The 27,731-nt window shown below is 33.8% G+C and overlaps 2 protein-coding genes and 1 long non-coding RNA gene across 3 annotated transcripts; 1 reads left to right on the top strand and 2 right to left on the bottom strand.

The window, feature by feature from the left end:
- Positions 1–10,486: 10,486 nt before the first annotated feature.
- On the top strand, positions 10,487–15,412 carry LOC144559210 (2-oxoglutarate (2OG) and Fe(II)-dependent oxygenase superfamily protein). Its single transcript, XM_078308207.1, has 2 exons — positions 10,487–10,558; positions 14,198–15,412. The coding sequence occupies exon 2, from the start codon at positions 14,225–14,227 to the stop codon at positions 15,317–15,319; it is 1,095 nt and encodes a 364-aa protein (XP_078164333.1). The 5' UTR covers positions 10,487–10,558; positions 14,198–14,224; the 3' UTR covers positions 15,320–15,412.
- Positions 13,567–13,994, bottom strand: LOC144559219 (uncharacterized). Its single transcript, XR_013513108.1, has 2 exons — positions 13,793–13,994; positions 13,567–13,759 (listed from the first exon to the last, which is right to left on the bottom strand). It is a non-coding gene; the product is annotated as an uncharacterized LOC144559219 (long non-coding RNA).
- A 4,459-nt stretch (positions 15,413–19,871) lies between the features above and the next one.
- On the bottom strand, positions 19,872–22,909 carry RUG3 (Regulator of chromosome condensation (RCC1) family protein). The gene is made up of 6 exons (XM_078316601.1): positions 22,340–22,909; positions 21,837–21,976; positions 21,379–21,573; positions 21,114–21,242; positions 20,716–20,871; positions 19,872–20,239 (listed from the first exon to the last, which is right to left on the bottom strand). Exons 1-6 carry the CDS (start codon positions 22,849–22,851, stop codon positions 20,034–20,036), a joined length of 1,338 nt encoding a protein of 445 aa, XP_078172727.1. The 5' UTR covers positions 22,852–22,909; the 3' UTR covers positions 19,872–20,033.
- Between the last annotated feature and the right edge of the window lie 4,822 nt (positions 22,910–27,731).

Below are 27,731 nucleotides of genomic sequence, written 5' to 3'. Positions count from 1 at the left end.
CAAGTTTGCTTTTATTGACCTTTATTAAGTCTGTTATTTTTTTTTTTTGCATCCATATATGAAAAGTTGTGTACTACACTAGCTAACACTACATCCCCTCAAAGAGGTAAACAAATTAATCTGGTTTGCTATTTTTGCAGATATGAAAAAAAAAAAAAAGTTTCTTTTGCAAACTGTGAAAACAGTTGTGTGTCACTTGAAATTGTCAAAATTAATTGTTGTACTTTGTAAAGAAACCCAATTTGAGGGGGTGTGGAGTTATAGTAATTAGTGAGCCTGAAATTATTAATTTGATAAGAACATATATATGGTCATTAATATTTTTGCTAAAGAGGGATCATGTATTCAATATCACTAATCACATCTATACAATAGATCTACAGAAGCAAGAGATGCATGCTAGGATGGTGTTTTGATTTGCATGCAAAGTGACAAATTTTGGATGTGTTCTGCACTTCTACTTCTATCACTAAATTTGCTTCAGAAGGAAGAGGTTTTCATTTTATATATTTGATGTGGAAAATTAATTATTTTTTTCTTTGATAACTTTGTACCATTGAATGCAGAAGATTGACTTATGACTATTTTGGTTGCTCTTTTGACTTAAAAGGAAATAATCTGATGTGAAGGATATTTCTAGAAAGGTACTGATTTAATTCTGAATTTGAGAACCAGTATTTAAGTCTGGTGGCAAAGATAATGCTCTCTGTGTAAGAAGTCACGAGTTTGAAATCCGGATAAGAAAACATCTTGTGGATATTAAATAGTTGGGCCAAGTGAATTCGGAAATTTCCTTACACCGTTACACCACGTGAATTTTAAGAGAAGTTGAACATAAAAGTTGATATTTATATATTTTCTTAAAATAAAGATGTTATGGAAGGTTATGGAAGGATTATGCAAGTAAAATATGTTATTTTCCATTCTTGTGGGGGATTTTTTTTTCTTTTGAAGATGTTACAGTTCTTTATAGTGACATAGATTTAATTTGTTTCTTTGAAACACTGAATTTTTTTGGGGGGATACGGGCAAAGAGGAGATTATAGAAACCTAATTAAATTTTTGGGAGATTATAGAAAATATAATAATAATTGGGTGCTACTAGGCCTTGTTCATGAATTTTGGGAGGAGTGTTGCAACTTGCAACAGCAAAAGAGAAAAGTTTGTCAGTAGTGTAAAAAATTCAATGGTTGTAAATTTGTAAAACGAAAGGGTGTTAGTTGTAATTTTACATAATGCAGGATGTTTGCTTAATGGATTCGAGTCTGTAGAATAAGCTAGGATTAGATAGCAACAGTAGCATGTCGCTTTATTGATTAGGTGTTGGTTGATTTTTATGTTGCATGGTGTTTGTTGTAAAGTGTAAACAAACCAAGTTTTAATTAATGAAGTGCCATTTTTTTTTTTTTACAAACAAAAAAATAATCACCCCAATGTTTTGTAAATAGTATTATTCATGAACATGTGTATGAGAATGTATGTATTGAATGTGCTCATCTTCTCTTGTAATTTCTTATTTCTGTTAAAAAATAAATTTGTATTTTTTGTCAATTATATATACTAACTAGGAAAAAAGACTCACCGCAAAGAGCGGGTTTTAAGTTATAGATATTAATAAGTACCAGGGACTGAACAGCATTTAGACCAGAATACATAATTTTTTTAAGGTTTATTTTATTTATTTTATAATATATCTGTTATCTTTACTCGTATTAAGATGATAGAAGTTCATCTTACAAATTGAGAATTTATTGTGACCTAGAAATGTTGATCGATATAATATCAGTGTTGTAAATAACGTTATGCGCTCGTCATACCGATATGGTACCGCTAAGCGATTAATCGGGAATAATCAGCTATAATTGAAAATAATCGACCGAATAGTTGGAAAAATCCGTAATGGTTTAGTCACTGCCACTAATTAATTGGTCTAAGTAGTCATTTTTTAGACACTGTTTAATATATCTAAATAAATTATAGGGGGGGTTTCAAATGCCTCTATTTTTTGTGCCTTCACCATGCCTTCATTTTTTAAAACTTTAATAAATCAAAATTTGAAATTTAGAAGTTAAAATAAAACCGTTAGATGTGATCTATGTTATTTTCTTTATGTGCTCATAAAAAATTATCACATTTCAATTTTATTTTTATGTGAATTAATAAGTTGAAAAATCAACGTCTAGAAATTATCCACATTAGTACGTTTTTTTACAAGCACTTGATGGCAACCAAAATAAAATTGAAATGTCATAATTTTTTATACGTGTATAGATAAAATGATGTAGATCATATCCAACGGTTTTATTTTGATTTTTAAGTTTTAAATTTTGAATTATTAAAATTTTTAAAAATAGAGGCATGATAGAGGCACAAAAAATGAAGGCATTCGAACCCTCCTCTAAATTATAAGGTAAATTACATTATCAATTCACTTGTTTTCTGCAAATTTATGATAATTGAATTTATTAAGGTTGGTGTTAGGTATAATATTTTTTTTTAAGAATAAAAAAATAATTTTCAGTCGAATATGCCGTTTTATTCATATGTTTTGAACTAAGATGCTGAATTAAATTTCAAAGTATATGGTTTGGGAAGGAAAGGGTGCAAGTTCAATAATAACGATTTTTTTTTTGTCTAAAGTAGAGTAAGCATTATATATCATATTATATCATAATAATGGGATTTTATCTCGTTATTGAAATTTTAATTCAGACATGGTTCTTAATTATTTAAAGAAATAATTTTGAAAATTCTATTGAGAGAAAATCTTAAGTGTCATTAAGAGGAGGCACCTCCATGCAACCAAATATACTATTTAATTCGGACTTTAAATTTCCTGATTTATGCTTCAAATAAAAAAATTTCGATTACAGGTGAATTTATACAATTAAAAAGAAAAAAACCACGCATTTGGTTTATTTGGATTTTACTGCAGTATCAGTACTTTTACTACTTTATCGGCGATTTTTATTAATATTCCTAAAACAAATCAAAATTTTAAAAATGCCCCTGCTCTCAATTTTTTTTTAAAAATGCCCTAACCACCTGGGCCCAGGGCGGCCCAAAATACCCTGTGAGGCGCCACCCCCTGGGGCGCCCCATAAGGCAAGTGAGGCGCCAGCCCTAAGGGCGCCCCATGGTTTTTTTTTTTTTTTTTTTTTATATAGATTAATTTTGATTTGAAGAATTTTGTGAAGAAAAACGGATTAAAATTCATAATAAATCCAGGAATTTAAAATTCAAATACATTACTAAATAATACAGTACCGTCGAGTCCATAGAATAAGGTAACATAAAATTCATACAGCAACAACCAGTTCAAATATCAATTATACAAACCGTTACAGTTAAAACATAAAATACTACAACAACATACAATTGGGGTCTAAGCCTTACGAGACGAGGAGCTTGCTCCCTTTTTTTCCTCAGCCCGACGGACGCACGCAGGACACTCCCACGTAGTGAGACGAGCGTCGTTCAGCAGATCTGCATGCGGGTCCATGCAATTGGGATGAACAGCTTTGCCACATTTATAACAGAAGAACATATCCACCATATCTCCGTTCAGCTCACATAAGCAGCACTGTCCCCATCCAGGTGGAGGGACCCTGTCCACCCAGCCTTCCATCAGCATTTTTCTAATTGATGGATCAAGAGTGCTCAGAAATGCTTCTTTATTTTTGGGTGAAAACAATCTTTCCAAATTCCTCATCGCGTAGGCTTCAGCCGTCCAAAAATTATTAATGAGTGCTCTTTTTGCTTCGCGTTCGGTTTCAGTTCTTCCTCTATTTTTTCCAACTTTGGGTGCCATTATAACTAGGGTTTCAAGTGACAGCAATTGATTAGGAAGGCTAATTATGTGCGTAATTAAATACTAACTGTACAGTAATCAACGGCTAATTAGAAAATAATTAGAAAATATGTAAAAAATAATTGAAATAAATATTTTAAAAATAATTAAAAGAAATATTTAAAAAATAATTACCAAAAATATTTAAAAAATAATTTAAAAAATATTTAAATTACCTGTAGCTGTAGTCGCCCAGAAAATCGCCCGAAATCGCCTTGAGCGCTTTCTCCCTTCTTTCTGCCTTTGAGGTGGAAGGTAGACTGATGTTGGAGTGAGAAGAGAGAGAGAAAAAACGAATAAATAGGCATCCCTAGTGGACCGCCTGTGGCCCAGGCGGTCAGGACCCTAGCAAATAGTGAAGAAATTGTAATTACTTGAATATAATTTCTTAGTTTGAATGTAATTACTTGAAGTATACTGTTAAGCTTTTAATTATATTGTTGAACTTTAATTGTATTGTTGAACTGTGTTATAATAATGAAATGTAAAGTGCAAACAACATAATACCAACATGAACATAAAATAAAAAAACGTAATGTCAACATAATACAGCAGTCCCAGAGTCAAAATACTACAGTCAGAAATATATCACAATAAACAAAAACTCTACAATCATCATCTTCGTCTCCTTCCGGATAGAGACAACCTAGGAGCCGCTACGCCCTTGCCATGCCTGTGCGGCTGCACGCGCCTCTGCGGACTCACATCTCGTAATGCATCCTCTCCCAAATCCTCCTCATCGTCCCCCATATCCTCATCCTCGTCCCCCGTATACATGTGCTGCGTACCTGTCCTGGCTGCCCATGGATCAAATCCAGCAGCTGACTCTGCATTGGCGGGCTGTGTACGCAGCTCCCATGGATCTTGCTCCCAGCTTGCAGAATACGTGGAAGGAGGCGGTGCGCCAAATAATGCAGAGACAAAGCCATCTGCAGTCTGAGATGAACTCCCACCAGCCTCAAAGTCATGCTCCATCTCCACTCCATATCGTGGTCTGTGGGAGCCATACGCCTCTGCATCTGTATCTGCCGGGTCCAGCTCATTTATGCTAAATATGGGATCGGCATTCCAACGAGGTGCTCCATCCTATATTAAAATAATGTTAGTTTTGCTACATACAAAGAACTCTGCAACAAATAATGGTATAATTGGCGACTGACCGTGCCAAGCTCTACTGCAACTCCGTATTTATTTTTATAAGCATCCCATCCTTGGGTATTCAACACCCAGTCGTGGAACGCCCAACCTGAGTCATCAGCTGCATAATTGGAAGTTAACTGAGTTAGAACGAACAATTCAACGAAAATAAGAATATTGTGTGTGTCGTACTTTTAATATTAACTTGTAATTACCTGCAGGAGCTTGCGGCATATCATCATACGACGATGGGCCCTCTCCAGTCGGATCCACCGAGGACGTGCCAGCTCCACTCAGATCCACAGGATCTGCACCCTCTGCAGGCTCAGCTCGTACTCCCCACCGTCTAACTCTAGGCATACTACATTTGCCAAAAAATATTAATCAAAACATACAATTTATATAAATTTTTTTTAATAAGAAGCATATACAATTCTGGGTTTACTTTTTGGGTGTATATGCAATTTGTTTACATAATTAATTATGGGTTTACTTTTTTTACATAATTAATAAGAAGCATATACAATTTATGCAATTTGTTTAAACAAAAAAAATGCATATACATGCAATTTACATACAATTCTGGGTTTACTTTTTTTAGATTTATTGAAAATCATATACATGCAAACATACAATTTATATAATTTTTTTTTAATAAGAATTGCATGTATATAATCCAAAAATAATTGTATGTAAATAAATTGCATTTATATGATGTTCATGCATATACAATTAATTTTGTTGCATGCATATGCATTTGCATGTATATACAATTAATTTACACTTTGCATGTAAGTAAATTGCATGCATACGCATTTTTTTTTTTACAAAAATTAATTTTGTTGAAAATAAATAAACTTTACAAAAAAAAATGCATATACAATTCTGGGTTTATTTTTTGGGTGTATATGCAATTTGTTTACAAAATTAATTTTGCATGTACATGCATTTTTTTTTTGTAAACAAATGCATGCAATTTACTTACAATAAAAAAAAATGAGATATAGATGCAATTTACTTACAATAAAAAAATATATATATCATTTTTAAACAAATATTGATATACTTCAAAATAATTAGTTTTACTTCAAATCTTTTATATTCATATATACATGTTTTTTATAAACTATCACAAAAATAATTTTCAAAAAATAAATATGCATATTTTTAAATCATAAACCCAAAAAATAAGTTCTTAAGCCGTTCAACCATTTGAACCATAAATTCCAACCCTAAATTGAAGTGTAAACCCTAAATTTGTAAGTAATTCACAATTGACAACCATAAACCCTAAATTTAACTATAAACCCTAAATTTAAAAAAAAAATCACAATTCACAACTACAAACCCTAAATTCAACCATATGTCATTCAAGCAATTTTACCATAAATCATAATCCTAAATTCGAGCAATTGCACCAATTCAAGCAATTCAAGCATCCAATTCAAGCAATCAAGCAATTCAACCATCTAATTCAAGCAATCAAGCAATTCAACCATCTAATTCAAGCAATCAAGCAATTCAATCATCTAATTCAAGCATCCAATCGAACCAATTCGACCAATTCAATCAATTCAACTAATTACTAACATTTCACCCTAAACATCGAATCAAACAAAACCGAATCACATTACATCATTTAATCACATTTAACCGAAACCTAAACCCTAAACCCTAAACCCTAATCGAATCGAAAAAAAGAAAACTCACTTGTTCGATCGAGAGAGAAGCGAATCGAGGCGCGAGGCAGTGACGAGCGTGGTGCGAGGCAGAGAGGGGTCGGCTCGGAACGGCTTCTTTCTTCTTCTTTCTTCTCTTTTTTTCTCTTTTTTCCCTCTTTTTTTCGGCAGAAGCAATGGGGGAGAGAGAGGAGGGGCGGCTCACGGGTGGGGTTATTAGCTGGGCAGTGGGGCGCCAGATGGGGGGGCGCCTCACTTGGCTTATGGGGCGCCAGATGGGGGGGCGCCTTACTGGTGTTGTGGGCCGCCATTTGGGCCGGCGCTTCATGGGCTTTTTTGGGCCGCCCGAAGCCCAGGCGGTCAGGGCATTTTAAAAAAAAAATTGGGAGCAGGGACATTTTTAAAATTTTGATTTGTTTTAGGGATATTAATAAAAATAGCCGCTACTTTACTCGCCTACGGGCTTCAGATATAAAAAAAAAATACTACTTTATTACCTAACGTCACATAAACTCTGACGATGGTGTTTCTTCACATCACGGACTCACTTTGACGAATAAGATAGCGTGATGTAACGTAAACGTAGAATAAAGTAGAAATTAGTTCGTGTTCTATGACTTAAATGGACCTCATGAATGGCGGCCCCATTCTACATCGCGCTGATTTTTTGTGACATATTGAAAGCAGTTTAGAGAGATTGCTAATAGTTAACCCGTCAATAAGTCATAACTGTTCCGGTACATTAATGGATGCAGAGTAAATTTCACAGGAGATCAACCAAATGCATTAATCTGCGTATCTGGCCAAAAAGTCGAGATTCTCGGGGGTAAGAAATGATTTTTATTTTCATATCAGCAACTTACCATTATGGTTAAATGATATTTTTATTTTGTTGAAATAAAAAAAATCACCAATAGAAACCGCAATATTCTTTAATCATAGTTTTTATATATGACATGATGTGGATGGTAAACAAGCTATTACCAAACGGCTACATATTTAATTTAACCACCGTTGACATCCATCATCATTCATCAGTATAAATATTATAATAGGAAACAAAAGAAATAAACAAATAAAAAGAATCTTATAAGACTTTTAAGTTTTATGAAAGTCTTTAGATTTGGTATGACTTTTTATGGTTGGTGAACAAAACGGATGAAACCAAACTTTTAATATAAATACTTGTAGAGGAGAAAAAGAGTAAAGTTGAACTCCTTTTCTGAAGATGACAATGATTTTTGCTCACCATTGTATGATTATTGTCTGCTTTAATTTTAATATAGGTTGTTAATGAACAAAAAAATGATACATTTGTTGACCGATTAGCTTTGGTGCATTATTAAGTTCTTATTAATTAAAAAGATTAGCCAAGCATATAGTTCTAACCTGTAATTTTTCATTTTCATCAATTAGACAAATTTTTGTATGGATTTAATCAGTATAATCCAGCGTTATTTCTATTTGAATTCTTCAATGAATAGTTTTACACATCAACAAATAAAATGTAATTATGTCAAATCAAAGATCTTGTTTTTTTTTATAGGATTGATATTGATTTAACTTACTTATTGGATTGGCATGAGACCTAAAAAAAGAAAAGTTAAGGGATTATTATTATTAATATTACTACAACTAATATTCTACACAAGAGTAACAAAAATAGCACTTTTTAAGTAATTAGATGTCATTTTCAGACCTTCAGCTATTAATTAAAAAAAATGCGTCATTTTCAATGTGTTTTAGTCAGTTTGTTACTGTCATTTTCAGGCTATGTCATTGGTTGAGGTTCAGAGTGAGTGCACCTAAACAAGAAATTAGATGAATATAATTGAAATGATATTTGGTGTTAAACCACTAATAAACAAAAACAAAATTATTTTGGAAAAGATGCTAGAGTAACTATTGTTTGTGATTAAGGAATAAGGAACTTTTTAAAGAATAAAATTTGGGTCAAGGAAAGCTAAATAAAATTTCATGAAATATATTTTTTAATCAATTTAGATCTTATTTGTAATATAAAGTCATCTAAATTGAAGTATATACTCTAACATATGCCTAATGTCTGTTGATATCTTTAATCAATTTAGGTTACATTTATTATGCAAAAGTTATCAAAATAATTAGGACTGTTCAGCAACAACATTTTTCTTGAAATTTCTTACAAAAAAATAACTTTATAAATAACATTACCAATATACTGTTCGGAAGCATGGTTAAAATACCTATTCAAAATCTCAAGAGCTTTATTCTCAACTTCCGTTTTCTTTTCTCAAAAGCTGGAGCTCACAGAGTTCTTTCTTTTTTACTTCTTCAAATGTTTATTAGCTTAATATTTTATTTGCAATAAAAATTATATCTATGTGATATATGCTATGTGACATCTATATAATAATTATATGAAATTTATATGTGATATTTATATTTAACTTGCACTATCTTTTTTACTAAACAAGCACAATTAAACAAACACAATGTAAACAAGCACAAGATTAAAATTAATTAAAAACATACAACATAATAATATAATAAATTAATTAAATAAGCATAATTAAACTAACAATACTTAATGAGTGAGTCTATGGTACTATGCATATTACGATTTGGCACCGTGCTACGACTCTATATTCGAGTTTTCAAATCCTAACGGTCGATCCGAACCGTTCATCTTGTTCTCCATATTAATATGTGTTTGGAGACCAAATTTTACATTTTTTGAAATTTTTTTACTATTTTTTTTAGATTTATTGAAAATCACTGTTTTTGGATGATCCAGAATTTTCAGATCAAGTGATTTTCTAAATATCTCAAAAAATAGTAAAAGAATTTCAAAAAAAATGTAAAATTTGGTCTCCAAACACATATTAATATGGAGAACAAGATGAACGGTTCGGATCAACCGTTAGGATTTGAAAACTCGAATATAGAGCCGTAGCACGGTGCCAACCTGTGATATGCATAGTACCATAGACTCACTCATAGTTAATTGTAATAGATTAAGCTAATTTTAAGTTAATTTTAATAAAATTAACTAGCAACATAATGTACAATTATACTGATCATAATCAGTGATATACTTTTAATATAGTTTAATTTTAGTATTACATCTTCTATAAAAAAGAAAAAAAAAATAACATTCTACCAAATTTCTTATGCATTTGGCGAACATCTATATTCTAGAATTTTTCATAGATTAAATAACTTTAATATTCACAAATTAAAATTTCCATTTCCATAAAAATTTGCCGAACAGGCTCTCAGATAATCTTTAATTTATGTTATCTGCGGTTGCGTAAATTAATTTGTGATAATCAAACAAACTTACTTTTAAGTTCGACCAATTAACAGGTCTAAAACCATTAAATCTCTAATTGCTGGTATCCTTTTTCTCTTTATAATTTTCCATTTCGAAAATGAAAGTCTTAAACCCAAAGGAAAACAAAAACGGGCCGAATAATTAATACAATACAATACAATACATCCAGCCCATTACCATATGACTTGGGCCCTTTTCTCCTTTCTCCGAACCTTGCATTCATTCCTAATTTCCTATTCTTCTCCTAGACCTCTTAAGGAGAAAGGTGTAGGTCCGATGCCCATCGGACCTAGTTTGGTTCTGATGGACAGATATACCGTCTAATTTGCTTCAGGATTTGTGCGCACGAATATTGAAGCTACGCGAAAGTTCTGACGCGAATCCTAAAGTCAATCTGACGGTGATTGAACCCGTTGGAACCAGTAGGTCCGATGCCCATCGGACCTACTCTGTTTCCCCTCTTAAGACCTAGGGCTTTCTCTTTCCAATACACATTTTTCCTATTCTCTACTTCTCTAGTTTACTCAGAGAGAGCAAGTGCTTTGCTCGCGGCGGTGAAACTGCACACCCGTCACTGTAAGCAAATCTACATCTTACATTGTCTCTCTCTTGCATCAAGATCAACCTCATTGTGTGATTTGTGTCACCTGTCTTTTGCTGTCTTCTATCCCCTTCTCTCTCTTACTAAAGGCAGGCTTTGCCTGGATGCATGACATTTAACATTAATCTGAGAAACGGAACTAAGTCACCATTGTTCCTTCCTTTCTTTACCTAATGTTTAGCAATCTACCTGTTGCAACAGTCAAATTGATTGATTTTTGCACTAATAATTCAGTAGTAGTACATATAACGTCCATATCGATTATATAAATTTTTCATGCTGTGTATGAGGGTCAATTTTACGGTGCCCCATAGTAATTTACTCTAAAATAGATAGCAAAATCATGTCTAAGCACAATTTTTTTGAAAATGAACATCCACCTGTCTCAGCTACCTGGCTATTACTTGACAAATCTAACCTATTTGTTTGCATTGGAGTGTGTGCTTGTTTAGATCTCAAAACAGACGTACAATTGGAATTTATTAGGTAGTGGTAGGTGTCGGAGATGGCTTGAACCATCTAAATAAAATTCTTACACTTGTAGGTTAATTCTAAAAGATTGGATTGCAAACTATGTTGTGAGGTTATATGGCCTATTAGATGTGTTGTCAGTTGACACCATGGGTAAATAGTACAAATGATGGTAATGATGAACTAACTGGTCATGATTGCTTCTTTTGAGATTGTGACAAATAATATTGATGACGGTGATGATGATTCGTGATGATAGTAAAGATAATAAAGTGAGGCTATGGTACTATGAATAGCGCAGATTAGTTTGTACAATTGATCAATAATATTGATGATGGTGATGATAGTAATAATAATGATGATGATGATTATGATGCATATTTTGGCAGTAGAAATATATTTTTCTGGTCCTGGTAAACTGGGAAGAGCATAAAATGAGCTGAGAGAAAAAAATCTCTCTTTTTTGGGTTCTTTTTCTCCCTTGCAATGATTTAAAATGGGGGCAATGATTAAAGAAGAGAGGACTGGAGTGGATATGAAACTTGTTGCCTCGGCATGGATGCAGATTCAGTTGTTATTTGACTTTGTCACATAGCATGAATCTGCTTCTGTGTTAGATGGTGCGGTTTTTGCCCCACAGTGATGGTTTCTATAATAATCTACACTTGATATGAGCCCCCCCACCCATCTGTCGGTTTTTAATTCTTATTTATAATTGAGCAATGATCAGGACACCACATTATGAGAAAAATCTAATAAATAGTTTTAAGTTCACCATAGGATCAGTACACCACATTTGAGCAATGATCTGTTTTGGCACGGATATTAAAGGGGCTCCATGCATTCCACCTCAGGCCATATTGGCACGGATTCTAGTCAGACAGTCCAGATCTAAAATTTTGGATACTCTACAACATCTACATACTACATATTTTGTATGGAATTGAACAATGTGTGTAATGTCAACTATTGATGTATATCTTCATATTTATTTATATATATGATTAATCTCTTATTTTGGTTCAATTGAACAAATTGAAATTATTTTAGTTCGGTTATTATTCGGTTGATAAGATTAATTCAGTTGGTTCGGTTATATTTTTGTAAACCGTATAAAACTTTGATTTGACTACTTTAAATTCGGTTTAACCAGACCGACCCAGTGAACACCCCTAATCATGATGATAATAATAATAATAATAACAATGATGATGATGATGATGATGATGATGACGATGATGATGACGATGATGATGATGATGATGCCTAATTGAGAAATCGATTTTCTGGTTCTGGTGAACTAGGAAGAGCATGAAATGAAATAATCCTACTTATGCTTGAATGGAGCAATAATTAATTTGCCGAGACAAGCAATTCTATCATTCTTTTAGGTTCTTTTTCTCTCCTGCTAGTCTTTTATAGTATAAATGGAGGCAATGATTAAAAAGAGAGGACTGGAGTGGATATGAAACTGGTTACCTCGGCATGGATGCAGATTTAGTTGATGTTTTAATTTGGAGGAGTTAGTTCTAATGGAATTGACTTTCTCGCATTACATGAATCTGCTTTTATGTTAGATGGTTCAGTTTTTGTCCCACAGTGATGGTTTCTGTAGTAATCTACACTTGATATGAGCCCCCCTAACGGTCGGTTTATACTAAATTAATTCAAAAATCTATAAATTTTGCGTGTAAAAACATCATTCGTGAAGTATATTGGTTTCAATGGTTTGAAGTCAATCCGATAGGTTTTTGATTAAGCTCTACAAAATACAAATAATATTTATACTTGATGATGATGGTAGTAATTATAAGAAATATAATCACGACAATAATGATATTAATTATTAGGGGTGCCAATAATAGTAGGGGGTGTTGTTGGTGTTAGCCTCCTTTTCTGACTTAAGCTTGTCTTTAATGGGGCAATAATTTATGAGCAGAGGAGCAATTTGATCTTTTCTCTGAGTTTTTTTCTTCTCTCTCCTGTTATTTTTTTTTATGCTATTAATAGGGGCAATGATTAAAAAGATAAAGACTGGAGTGGATATGAAACTTGCTACCTCAGCATGATTTGGATTGTGTTGTTGTGTGAATTTGGAGTCTGTTCTATTAGAATCCAATTTAATATCTCTCACAACATGAATCTGATTGTGTTAGATGGTGTGGTTTTCATCCACAGTGATAGTTTCTCCATTAATCTACACTTGATATGAGCCCCGCCCCCCCCCCCCCCCCCCCCCCCCACACACACACACACACACACATTTTCTCTGTTTTGAAGTAAAAAACAATTGGTTTGTTGTTCAGTTTGCTTCAAATTCAATCCAGACTGTTGCAACAAGTGCTCTTGTAACAGATTTGACAAATTAAGCATATTCATTCCATTAAGCTAAATGGCACGGCCACTATAACAAGTCTTTCTTTTTCTTTTTGGCTCTTTTCGTTCCCTCCCAATAAGCTAAATTGCAGGACCACTATAACAAACTCTTTTTATTTTATTTTTATTCTTTATATTTCGTCCTTGACTTTTATGATATTAAAAATCAGAGACCTTGAGTGGATTTGAATCTGGTAACCTTGGCATGGGAACAGATCTAAGTTGCTGTTGCAAATTGGAGGAATTGATTATAGTGGGATCTGACTTTCTTGTAAAATCTGATTCTGCAGCCATGTCAGATGGTACTTCATGGTACTTCATGTTTTATCCTGTGCAATCTTAGCAAGACTTCATGTTGTTACTTAGCAAGACCATGAAATAAAACTTTGCACTCTCTCCTTGATCTTTGCCTGCTTACTATGTTACTGTTTTGGCTCTTTGAGGTTTAGTTCAGGGAATCTAAAATAAGAAGTGAAAACACAGCTGAGCTGATTATTATTTAGTCATAACTAAACTAAGAAGGAATGTCTAATCTTGGGTTTAGAGGAACTGCCTAGTAATTGTCAGGTGAAGAACTTTTTTTTGTATTCGACACAAATGTTTTCCATATTTTGTTATATATCAAGAATAGTCATCTCATCTTCACCTCTGTGATCTTAATTTTTTATTTTTGTTAAATCCCATCCATATTATTTTTTTTGCAAATATATGCTTCTGTCCCTAGCTTTACTCAATTATTTGCTGCAACTTTTCCTCCCGAATTGCAGAATTATGTGAGTTCTGGAGGAACTGTGATGGAAGAATCAGTTAGGGGTTTATGGACGGAGGCGCGAGAGCTCATTGCCCCTGTAGGCATCGATTCAGGCGGGGTTGAAAAGCTTGAATCACCTCCCACTCCTCTCCAGTTCATCCGAGACTACGTCTCTCCCAACAAACCTGTCATTATCTCCTCAGCTGCCACGCGTCACTGGCCCGCCATCTCCCGGACTCTCTGGTCAGACGATGCCTACCTCCGTCGCGCACTCTCCAGTCGTTCTGTATCCGTTCACCTCACCCCTGATGGCCGCGCTGACGCGCTTGTTCCCTCCCCGTCAAAAAGTGGTCTCTGCTTCGCCTCGGCCTTCGTGCAGTCCATGGATTTCTCAGAGGCCATGCAATTAATTGAGGCCACTGGAGAGGAGTCTTCTCCGGTAGTGGCGTACGCACAACAGCAGGATGACTGCCTTCGTGGAGAGTACGAGGCTGTGGTTGGGGATGTGGATGCACATATCCCCTGGGCAACTGAGGCGCTTGGCTGCCTACCTGAGGCTGTCAATCTGTGGATCGGAAATGCCAGGTCCCACACTTCATACCACAAGGATCACTATGAGAACCTCTATGCTGTCATAACTGGGGAGAAACATTTCCTGCTTCTCCCTCCTACCGAGGTTCACCGCCTCTATGTTCGGAATTACCCAGCCGCTCACTACATTTCCTCATCAAAGGATAATGGAGGGGAGGTGAAGCTCGAGCTTGAATTGGAAGAGCCTGAGAAAATGGTGCCCTGGTGCAGTGTAGACCCATATCCAGCATCAGATGAAATCATCGCTGAGCAGAGTTCATCTTTCCCTCTCTATTTCAATGGCCCTAAGCCATTTCAATGCACCGTGAGAGCTGGTGAAATCCTTTATTTGCCAAGCATGTGGTTTCATCATGTGACACAATCACCAGATGATAACGGGCGCACCATTGCTGTGAACTACTGGTATGACATGCAGTTTGATATGAAGTATGCATACTATAGCTTTTTGCAATCCATCAACCTTAATCGCCTTTCTCCAGTTGCTTCTAAGCAGGGAGAAGATAAGCATGATACTAAACAAAATTGTAGCAGTTCTAACCCTGACTAATTACAGCATCTTTTGCTTGTGTTGAGTATGCTTAGAGTGTGATGTAAAACAATGGAAGAAATGATGCCAGTTATGCCTTTTGTTGTACCTACTTAGGCCACATCTCCATCCTTTTCCTTCCCAGCATGGCTGTCATATTCTTTCAAAGAGAGGCCTGGTCTTTCAAAGTTCCTGAAAAGATAAGGCATTGTCGTGTTAAACTGGTATGGGAGAGACATTGATGGGACATTCTACATTGCAATTTTGCAAGGTATCCATATATCAAAAATTGTGTATTGATACATACACCTAAAAGAGGGAAGCAAATCTGGTTTGCTTTGTTTGCAGATATAAAAAAAAATGTTTTATTTGCAAAATGTGAACAGTTGTGTGTCACTTGAAATTGTCAATTTGTCGGATACTGGCAAAGAGAAGATTATAGAAATTTAATTACATTTTCGGGAGATTATAGACACTTGGTAAAAAAAAAAAAAAACTGGGTGGATAAGTGGAAAGTAAGGGTGTCAGTTGCAATTTTACAGGATGTTTGGTTGATGGATTTGGGCCTACAGAATAAGTTAGGAACAGATAGCAACAGTGGGATGTCGTTTTATTGATTAGGTGTTAGTTGATTTTTATGTTGCATTGTGTTTGTTGTAAGTATAACAAACCAAGTTTTAATTAATGAAGTGCCATTTTTTTACAAGGAAAAAGAAAATCATGCCATGCTTTGTAAATTATATTATCTATGAACATGTGCATCAGCAATTCATCATGTATGTATTAGATGTGCTCATACTGGCTTATAATTTTCTATTTCTCTGCAAAAAAAAAAAAAAAAAAATTTTGTCGACAATATACTCTAAAATTTATATATTGGAATTTATTAAGGATGGTGTTTAGGAGGTTTTTTGTTGTTGAAGAATTAAGAAACATTTTCAATCAAGTATACTGATTTATTCACATGTTTAAAACTAAGACAGTTAAATTTCTGCATGTATGGTTGGGGCAGGAATGGCTGTAAGTTCAATAATAAAAAAAATTGTATAATTTTAGCTAAAATTATGGTACGCATTAGATATCATACTATATCATAATAATTTGATTTATCTCGTTATAGAAAATTTAATTCAGATATGATTCGTAATTATTTGAATATAATTTTGGAGATTTTTTGAGAGAATCTTCTCAATAAAATTTTCGGATCTTGCTGAATAGTTTCCAAATCAAACATGTAAATTAGTAAATATACATAATTTAAAAAAAAAAAAGGTAAAGCATTTAAGTTTATTTGGAATTTTTAATGATAAAATAATGTGATCAATAATCATAAGAGTAGCCGAGGAAATAAATCTGCTACGATCCTTAGGGCCTACGATTCTAAATCCAACCTTTTATTTTATTGGGTGTACTCGGCGATTATCCTGTACTGCAGCATCTTTACTTTCACTATTTTATTACCTATTTACGTGACCATAAATTTTCACGTTTCCACGGACCATGGTTCTGAGTTTCTGACGAATAACATAACGCTGCGTAGCGAAAATGTAAAATAGAGTAGAATTTAGTTCGTGCTGATACTTTCTGTCCGGTTGAAAGCAGTTGAGAGAGATTTCTAATAGTTAACCTGTCAAGAAGACAAGAAGCTATAACTGATCAGGTACACTAATGATTTCAGTGTAAAATTCACAGGAGATCAACCACATGTATTAGTCTGAGTATCTGACCAAAAAAATCCTGATTTCTCTGGTTAAGAAATGTTTTTACATTCATATAAAGCAACTTTACAAAATTTTTTTTTAACAAATGTCATATTATTCTATCATTGCAATTAATTGTAATTTTAGTAATGAAATAAATTGAGACTAATTAAGCAATTATCAATTGAGCATCAAGTAGGGGTGAAAACGGTATGAATAATTATTAATATCCGATCCATATTCGACAAATTAGATGTAGATATTCAATATCCGAATATTTGTGTGGATAGGGATATTGATATGATTTTTCGTTTCAATTATCCGTATCCGAATAATAGATATATGTCATATCTCCATTCTATTATTATGCACGTTGGGTGTTTGATCCGCCAACGGCTACGATTGAGAGATGAAACTTCGGATTTGATCTCAGCTCTCCAATTACATAATTTGTCTTATTTTGATTAAATGCATATCTTTTATGTATAGAAGTCTAAATTTAGTTAAAAACATACCTACCACATGTGCTGTCACACGATACGTTACAATTGAAAATGAACAAATTCTGAAATATAGCTATATATTTATTTGTTTCCTTATTCCTTTATTTCCATATTTTTTCCTCTTCAATTGAGAAGACTTCACCTTCCATTTTCTTATTTATTATTTTCTTACTTCTTCGTTTCTATACGAATCACAATGGAAATCATTTTTTTTTAATTTCCTTATTTTTTTTTTGTTTCTATACATATTGGTGTGGGCAATTTAGAATATATTTCCAATATATAATATATCAATGTGTGTATGTGTATTCTAAATTGGAAACAAAGAACAATATAAATTGGAACATATGTGTGAATATATATTTTTCTTATAATATGTGTGTGTGTGTGTATACATCCTATACATACAAACGATAACACTTTTTATTTATGTTTTTTGATATCATATTATATGTTGATATTGAATTCTTGTATGATATTTGATATTAGATTCAAATCGAGCTATTATTTGATATCATTGGTACTTAAAAATAAAGAATCATCACATCATCAAATTGTTATCAGAGATCACGATTAAAGTTAATTAAAAATACATAATAATATAAATTTTCTATTAACATGTGTTTTAATTTTTAGATAATTATTATTTTCATTGATATATTTGTTTCTTATAATATGTCCCCGTTGCAACGCACGGGTATGATACTAGTATTTTAATATATATTATGAAAAAGTATTATTATTCACCATTATAATTAGTAAATATTATGAATTTTAGTATTTTTTTTAATCTTTTTATATTATTTTAATTAATATCCGATCAAATCTATATCCCTATTCATATCCGACTGAAATCCGATCCGTATTTGTACCCAGAAAGTTAAAAAAGATATGAATATGGTTTTACCCCCAATCCGCTCCGTATCCGCTATGTTTTCAAGATCCGAATCTGCTGCTATTCTAAGAAAAATAGCAGATTCCTGCTCTCCATTTTTCTCTCTATCTTCACAAGAGGGGAAAAGAGAGAGGAGAGAGAAAAAGGAGAGATAGAGAAAATAGCAAAAAAGAGTAGGAATTTTGAAAAGCAAGAGATTTGGTTCCATGTTTTCACCCCTAGCTTCAAGTGTAAATCTTGATATAACAATTTCCAACAGATTTGAGTAATTTTTTTATGCAGTGACTTAACGAATCTTTAACTACCTTTGACATATTTATTTGAGAAAAGTAATGTCGATATTATCATCCGTATAAAAATTAAAATTGGGGAAAAAAAAATCACTCTGTTAGTAGAGAATACAAAACTACCACAAACATTCCTTCTCTATCTAGTTAAAACTACAATAATACAACTGTCTAAATTTTGGGAACACTATTTCTAAATAAATCAATGTCCCACGTTCATACTGTCATACAAAACCAAAATAATTGCCAAACACATGTTGTTCTAACAATTTATAAATGCCAGTGTTTTAAATAGCGCGCTATAGCACCGCTATAGTATTTTTGGAGACTAAACGCTAAGCTATGACATCAAAACACACAATTTGAGCTACAGGCGCTATAGCGGTAATAGCGATCCGCTATAGTGCATAGTGTGTAGCGCAAATAGCGCGCGCTATGCAACATGAGCTTTTTTTTTCAATTTATATGGGCTTTAAATAAAGGCTCAGATTGGATTTTAACCGTGATTTTTTTTTTCAATTAACGTACTAAGCTTTATATTAAACTATTAATTATTAAATGAGAGATCCATCAAACGAAATCAAATAAGGAAGCTACAGCGTGCTATGCAACATGTGTTTTTTTTTTTTCAATTTATATGGACTTTAAATAAAGGCTCAGATTGAATATATTAAGATATTTCTTGAAGTAATAAAATGATACTTATTATATGGTAGTTTGAATATTTTGAATAGATTAAGATAGTTAATTATGCCATGATGTCTAGGTTATTTTGAAATTTAAATAGAAAAAAGATAGATTATGTTATGATGCTGAATATATTTTGAATAGAAAAAGTTCGATAGTTTATAATATTAGTATTACTATGAATATTTTGAGTCGCAATTTGGACTTTGGACTTTGTATTGGTTCAATATGAATATTATAATTTTTTAATCAATTTGATGTTATTTATTGTTTATGAGACTTAGATAATGTTAATATTTAGTACAAATATATGATATAATTTTTATAAAAATAAAAAAATCCTATGTAGCATAGCTTTCGCTATAGCGACGCTATTCGCTATAGCTTTTTTTTAGGCTCCCCGCTATGACACGATAAAAGCTATTTACAACCTTGATAAATGCACTTGTTTATACAAGAGGTAACATTTTTAAAGAGACTAAATGACAAAAGAGATTTCAATTGGTGACAAATGAGGAAACATTTTTAATGTATGTTATTGTCCTGGACAAGTTGCTTTGGGATTTATTTCCAGTCAGCATATATTAAAAAAAAAAGAATAAAAGAAAAAATCCCCTCTTCTCCAAAAAGACAATTACAAATCATACAACTACCAAAAATTTCCTAAGCAATGTCATTCAAACTCTGCCTTGAAACTAAACACATGGCATGTGATGCACCGATCGCACAAGATATCACTCGATGTGGGTCCAACCCATCACAGTCAGTTAAAAACTTAACTTCGACTGGAAGTGGTTGTATATCTTGCAATCCGGGTACACCAAGTTGGGAGTCTCTAGCATTTCCCCACATGTACAATTTGCCTGTATCTGATACAACCAATTCAAAGCATCAAAAAATGATTCTTTTGGTAAAGACTTGCTCAAGATGCATGAAAGTACAAAATTTGTTGTTCTTTTTAGGGTGAATTTCATGTATGCCCCTCAAAAATTTTGAAATTACATATTTCCGCTCTAAAGATCGTAATATCATTTTACCATTCTAAATTTCAGAAATAGAGAAATGAACCATTTGTCCTTGAAAACCGGTCAATCAGAATACTGAATTCTCTTAAACATGCTACAATTTTTTATTATTTGAATAAAGGGTAAAATGGGTACTTTTTAAATTTAATATGAGTTCCTCTAATCTTGCCTTGTTTCATGTTCAATAGGAGAAAATGAAGATAAATAAGGTTAGAAACAATCAAATTACAAAAATTGAGTATCAATTGTCACAATTGGCTTCGAGCCTTCGATCATGGCACCAAATAGTGTCTAAAGTAAATAAATAATTTGGTACATACCCGAAACAGCAGCAGAAGAGGAGCCGCCACACGCTATAAATACAATTTTGTCATCAGACAAAGCCTTTATTACTACTGGTACCCTTTGATTTTGTATAGAGGGTTGACCGAGTTGACCTTGACCACCATGGCCCCATGCGTAAACCTCACCTTCCTCTAAAAATATAGTAATACACCAACCATCCAAAATGAGTTGGGAATTCACAAGAGCTTGTAAATACAAATGGGTCCACACAGCCTCTTGGTGGAAAAATGATTACAATTAATTTTATATTATCAGAACCAGTCACTAAGATTCCTTAGTTAGCATTTATCAAATTCCCTTTTCCTAGAAAACTTTGTAATGAATTTTTTTTATAAATAAAGGAAATTAATAAAAAGGTGCAAAATCATGTTACCGGACAGCGCCAAAGAGTGGTAGCCACCACATGCAACCTGAACTATTCGAGTGTCTTTCAAGCTCGAAACGGGTTCCGGTCTCCAGTCACTGGAATTGTTTCCTCTTCCCAGCTCAAAATTTGAATTAGCTGATTTTTTTAAAATGAGGGTCAGATATCAGCTTAAAAACTATATTAGAAAGAAAATATGCTGACGGAACATATTGCAAGTATGTAGAACCGCTTATAATTTAAAGACAGAGAGGTTTTGAGTTTAGCTTGTTACCTCCCCAACTCCATAATTCACCACAAGGTGTAAGTGCCAAGGTAAAGAAACCACCACAGGCAACAGCTGAGACAGGTACCGGCAAAGCTTTGACTTTTGATGGTACACTCATAGAACCGGCTTCCCCAGGGCCACCTCCACTACCTAACCCTAGCCTTCCATCTCCTTCATCACGGCCCCACGTGTAAACTTCCCCTGAAATACATCACATATGAGATTCCATGAAGAAAGAAAAAATGATGCCTGCTGCTAATAAATTGGAATCAAAGAATGAGTTCAACATGTGACCTGTAACTGACATTGATCAAGACATATATTTTGGAAAGTGCATTTCTTTGAGTTTGATGTATGAGTTGTGCTTTTTTGGGAAATTAGGCCATGAGATTTTTTGATAACGCCTACTTTTCTACCAAAAGATAAAAACAATAATACGGGGCTAATATTTTACATCAGTTGACCTGAGTCCGTGACAGCAGCAGTGTGGGCTCCACTAGTCGCCAGGTGTGTAATTTTGCCGTTCCAAGAACCATCTACACGTTTTGGCAATAACTCTCTGTGATACACAGTATGGCCAAGAGCACCAAATCCACCGTAACCCCTGAAAACTTCAGCAAATTTGAGTATTTATCATTACTTGAACAGCCAGGAATTCTTAAAAGTAAAAAAAGTATAATTTTTGAAGTTTGCCCCCACCTTCAAAGTATACATCTCTTTCTGGCTTTTATATAAACCAAGAGATATACCCAAATTATCTGCATCTAATTTTAAAACAGTGAGAAATGCAGAATGTATTGGCATCTTTTGAATACAGTTACGAATGAAGGGATACAGAGGACGTTTTGTAGTGAATTATAATGATGTTTTGCAGGGGCCTATTGATAACTTTAACATTGAAGGAATGTAGATGTAGGTACCATCTTTTTGCATTAACAGAGCTTAGAGAACGGATAAATCGACTTACCAAGTGAATATCTCGCCAGAATGTGACAATGCGGCCGAGTGTAAACCCCCCAGCACAACACTGGCAATCCCTTCCAGATTAGGATTTAACCTCGGCACGAATTGCGAAACCTCATCCCCAAACCCTAACCTGCCTCCATCTCCCTTCCCCCAAATCCAGACCTTCCCATCCACAACAATCGCCGAGTGAAACAAGCCACACGAGATCCCCAGCTGAACAGACGCTTGTGGTTCTCCAGTTGGAAGTGTATTTTCAGGGGAGTGGAGGCGACCAGCGGTCGGAGAGAGGAGGAAAGAGTTGAGAGGAAGGGAGAGAGAGGCGACGGCGGAGGGGTAAGGACGGAGGTCTCTCTCCAGTGGATCGCCTAACTGGCCAGATGCGCCACGGCCCCATGAGAGGAGCTGGAGAGTGGTGGAGGGAGAGGAACTGGAGGGGTCGAGGGGATAGAGGGTTGGAATGGTAACGCGCGTTTTGGTGGCGAAATGACGCCGGAGTAAAACGGGGAGAGCCATCAACTGGAGAGCACCAGTTAAAGAAGACCAGTGTTTTATATGGGTTTATGGGCTTTGGATTCTTATACAAGCGGTGTCCGTTTCGACTTTGGGTTGTGTATTGGGAAAATCCGAAATCAAATTTATATTCAAACGCTATACGATAATACGATGATTTGTTCCGGTTTAAAAAAAATTATTAGTCCCGCTACTGGAAATAAAATAACTAAATATCATTTATATTGCCCATGAGAGACAGCTTCAACGGTTGACTAAAGCATCATGATCGAGGTTGTAACCGGTTCATTTGTAACAGGTTCGTTTAACCCAGATCGAGGTTGCTGTTCATTAGTAACAGGTCCGGGTAAAACCTAAGCTTGGTTGCGTTTGGATGCACTAGAGAATAGCTACTGTAATAGCGAGAACAGCTACTATTTAAGAATAGCGCTAACTCAAAGCTATTCGGAAGTTGTTTGGATTGAACATTTAGAATAGTTACTGTAGGGATTGGCTTTGAGAGAGTTCATTTGCTATTCCATGTTTTTGTAGGAATAGCGTTGTTCTCGCTGTTCTCGCTATTCTCGCTGCATCCAAAAGATAATCAAGGCTTAGAAATTACCAGAGGTCCGGTCATCCAAATTTTTTGACTTAAATCGAATAGCACAGCAGAATGTTTTGAATTGAAATTTGACATGCCGGTAAAGATCAAGAGAAATTTTTTTATATGCTCATCGTAACTTTATGATTTAGATATTTATTCATAAAAAAAATTTAAATTAGCTAATTTTGAAGATCAGGATTCAAAAGTATCAATTTTTCATTTTTTTTTAATCATGCCTTTATTTTTTAAAAGTTAAAAAATTAAAATTTAAACTCAAATATTAAAATAAAATCATTAGATTTTATCTATATTATTTTTTCTATGTACATATAAATCATGACATTTTAATTTTGTTTTAATCAAATAATTCATTTTTTTTTATCTTTATCATGCCTTCATTTTTTAAATGTTAATAAATTAAAATTTAAACACAAATATTAAAATAAAATTGTTAGATTTGATGTATACTATTTTCTCTATGTACATATAAAATATCATGATATTTTAATTTTATTATAATCAAATATAAACTGTAACAAAGACTTAAAGGCTTTGAATGCGGATTGAGTTTCATCATACAATTGGACTTTTGTGTTAGAATTGTGGTTAATGCATGAGATTTTTCAAATAATTCTTTTTCTAATTTCTTTCTTTTGTTAATATGATGAGATTACATCCCTACACACAAAAAAAATGCTTCTTTTTATCGAATGCCACTATATTTTTGTTAAAATTTTCCTAATCCACGTAAAAACTTATCAAAATCTCAAATTGCCTAAGTTCGAATAAAAATGATACATACATATGAGAGCATTTAATTTAGATGATCTCTATTTTGCGGTTGGTCGTTTAGTATAATTGAAAAACTGGATGATAAATACCGCACAATTTGGAGGCTTTACATCTAATATTGTACTCCGTAGTGAATATGAAATAATATTAAGAATTATGATTTCAAGCTTATAATAATAATATATATTTTTAATTGAGGGTGGAAATTTTACAATGATTTGACAACCTTAACAATTGTTAAAAATACTTTCTATTTTAATATCTGACAAATAACATATAACATATATTTAGTCATGTAAGGTAACGTCATATGATGTGTCTCGATTACGTGGCGTAGTTTATGTATCACGTGATTGTCCTCTACTATTTTAGTTACATCATTGACGTCATTTAAATTGATTTGGTCACGTCACGTTATATGACTAATTTTAAAACATTATTTCTTAATTATATTATTTTGTAACAATTTTTTATTTTTTTGACACATTTTGTTATTATTTTTTTGAGCTAACTTAAATTTGAAAACAATAATTAAACATAATCATTCACGTCATGTCACGTAAAAATAAATTTTGATCGCGTGACGTGACCAAATCACAACGTAATAGTCATGTCACGTCATGTTTGTCCTTCTCCAATTTCATGCATATCATACGTATGAAAAATGATAAAACTTCACATAAAGAGCAAATGTATCACGTGATTGTCCTCCACTATCTTAGTCACGTCATTGACGTCACGCAAATTGATTCGGTTACGTCACGTTACATGACTAATTTTTAAACATTATTTCTTAATTATATTATTTTGTAACAATTTCTTATTTTTGACACATTTTGTTATTATTTTTTTGAACTAACTTAAATTTGAAAACAATAATTAAATATAGTCACATCACGTCACGTAAAAATAAATTTTGATCGCATAACGTAACCAAATCACAACGTAATAGTCACGTCACGTCACGTTTGTCCTTCTCCAATTTCATGTATATCATACACATGAAAAATGATAAAACTTCACATAAGTTTCATTATTCACAAAATGACATAAAGAGCAAATGTATTCCATATTTAACGATAATTGATGGAATATCAATAAATACATAATTGCACAAAATCGTCGTCAATAAATACATAAAATAGTGTTAAATTGTCGTCAAAATAATTAAATTTGGAGGGAGAGGGGTAAACTTCTATTGTGTACTTGTACTTGGCGAAAATTGTTACTAAAGAAGTTAGATAAATTAAGTCTCCGAGAGCAAGCACTGCACCGGTTAATAGTACGAGTGCCATTATGCCAAGATTAATTCATACTTTTGGGACGTGGCACATTATAATAAAGATTATAGCAGTTCCATACAATGTTAAAACCAGGAAGGAGCACTTTACATAGAGAGACGAAAATGATAGTATTGAGTATTGACTCCAGTTCCCTTCTAAATTCATTTCAAACGCTAGCTATATGGAAGGTTTCACGAAGCAATTTCACATTTAATCTACAGGTAGGGAGATTTGTTCCGGTTTGAGACTTCTTAGTCCCACTACGGGAAATAATTAAGCTACTGTAGCAGTTATATAATCTGCGCGAAGTATCTGGATCGCCGAGCTCAGTAGCGTGGGCTTGTAATCCAAGCGGAGGCACTGGATGATTTGAACGGTTGGTTCCACTTCGTGGATCGGATCTTATCCGCTCTCAGTCGGCCCGCCCGTTCCAAGTTGGGCAGTTGATCTAAGCGGCTCAGGCGAAGGCCTGGGTTGACTGGATCGTAGAGAGGAGGGGAATGCGTGAGGCTGGTTTCACAGAGCAGCGAATACCTCCCGCTCTCAACGGTGGAAGGATAACGGGCCCGTGCTGCTGAGATCCAATGTGGTCCCAGGAGAGTTCCAATCGAACGGTCATCCTTTTTGCCTAGTCGTGAGATCCTTTTCTTAGAAGATTTTACCAAAATAGGATTTACACATCTTCGAATTTCATCTGTTTTGAAATGGTTTTTGAATATGTATGGGGAATTTGAGATTGGTACTGACACAGAAGCCCTCCAGCAAACAACCAATAGTTCATCTCAATAGCAAGCAATAGTACATAAGCCCTCCAGTAAAATGCTTTGTTCCTTTTTTTTTTCATTTTCTGTTGTACGATGAAATGTGGTTTTTGTTATTCTTTTTATCAGATTATGACGCAAATATATTACAAGCCTCGAAGATGTTTTTAATCAAGGAGTATTGATTGAACATATTCAAGTATACAAGTTAATCTAGTGGTAACTGAATTGAAAATCGTTAATTTTGTATGTGCTAATTTATTTGCTTGAGGCCTCTCTTTTTCCCTGTGTTATTTAATTAAATATGAACCCCGTAATAATGGTGGTGTTTTTCTTACTTCTTTTGGCTGTAACAAGGTTATATGGGTGATTTGATTCTCAAATTTTTGGTTTGGAGCTCAACTCTAACTGTACCTTTTTGGTACCGAACTCCACTTGCCTTGTACCGGCTGTTTAATTGCTTTCTAATGCGTTGCTAAGTGGTTTGCGGGGTATTTGATACAATCTGAAAGTGGTTCCTACAAGTACCAGTTTAATTTGGTTACTGGTATACCTATACAAACTTTCAGGGACTTGATTGTAAAAGAAATAGGACAAGGTAGGCATTATTTGTAAAATATCCACAAATTGGTAAATTGAAATTGTCAGAGGTTTCTGTAGACGTTTTTCATGCCTTGATTGGCTCCACAATTTGTAAAATACCCACAAAAGGAAGTTCTAAGAACCACCGTTGCACATACTGAGCATTCAATATTGTGGAGCCAATCAAGGCATGAAAAACTTCTACAGAAACCTCTGACAATTTGTAAAATACCCACAAAAGGAAGTTACAGCAAGGGAAAATTGCACTTAAATTCAATCACTGTCCAACATTCATCCCCAATTTTACAAAATGTCAACTGCCATTTGCTAACAGTAAAAAGGTATCATATTTGCTAGAAAGCAATATTGTGAATTAATATGCAATGGTTGCTTGGATACTTCTGTAGTGGTACCTGGTGTTGGATGTTGTCTCTGTGGTTTGGCTGAGTTGCTGGAAGAAGACGAAATTTTGAAGGTATCTTTTTTCTATCTGGTTTCAGTTTAAATCTGACAACCCAAGGACTTCAACTTAAAGGTGCATCTGTGCTTTTAGCAATTAGCATATCCATTTATTTGGATAGCAAAAACCAATATTGTCGGTTCATCACAGTAGCAAGCAATTGGTACTGGTACCAAAGCCCTCCAGTAAGATGCATGCTTGGTGCCTTTTTTGGTTTTCTGTTGTATGATGAAATGTGGCTTTTGTTATTCTTTTTTTTTTTTTCCTTTTATCTGATAAATTATCTGGAAGATTTCTATGCTGCATTTATATAACAAGCCGTGAAGATGTTTTTAAGGATTATTGATGGTGTATGCATTTTCTCATTTTTTCATCTTTTTGTTTTACGGTTTTGGGAAAATTGATTGAACATATTCAAGTGT

The sequence above is a fragment of the Carex rostrata genome, chromosome 1 (genome assembly GCF_964058835.1).
Source record: "Carex rostrata chromosome 1, lpCarRost1.2, whole genome shotgun sequence".
Taxonomy (NCBI): domain Eukaryota; kingdom Viridiplantae; phylum Streptophyta; class Magnoliopsida; order Poales; family Cyperaceae; genus Carex; species Carex rostrata.
This window is presented reverse-complemented; position numbering and strand designations above follow the sequence as displayed.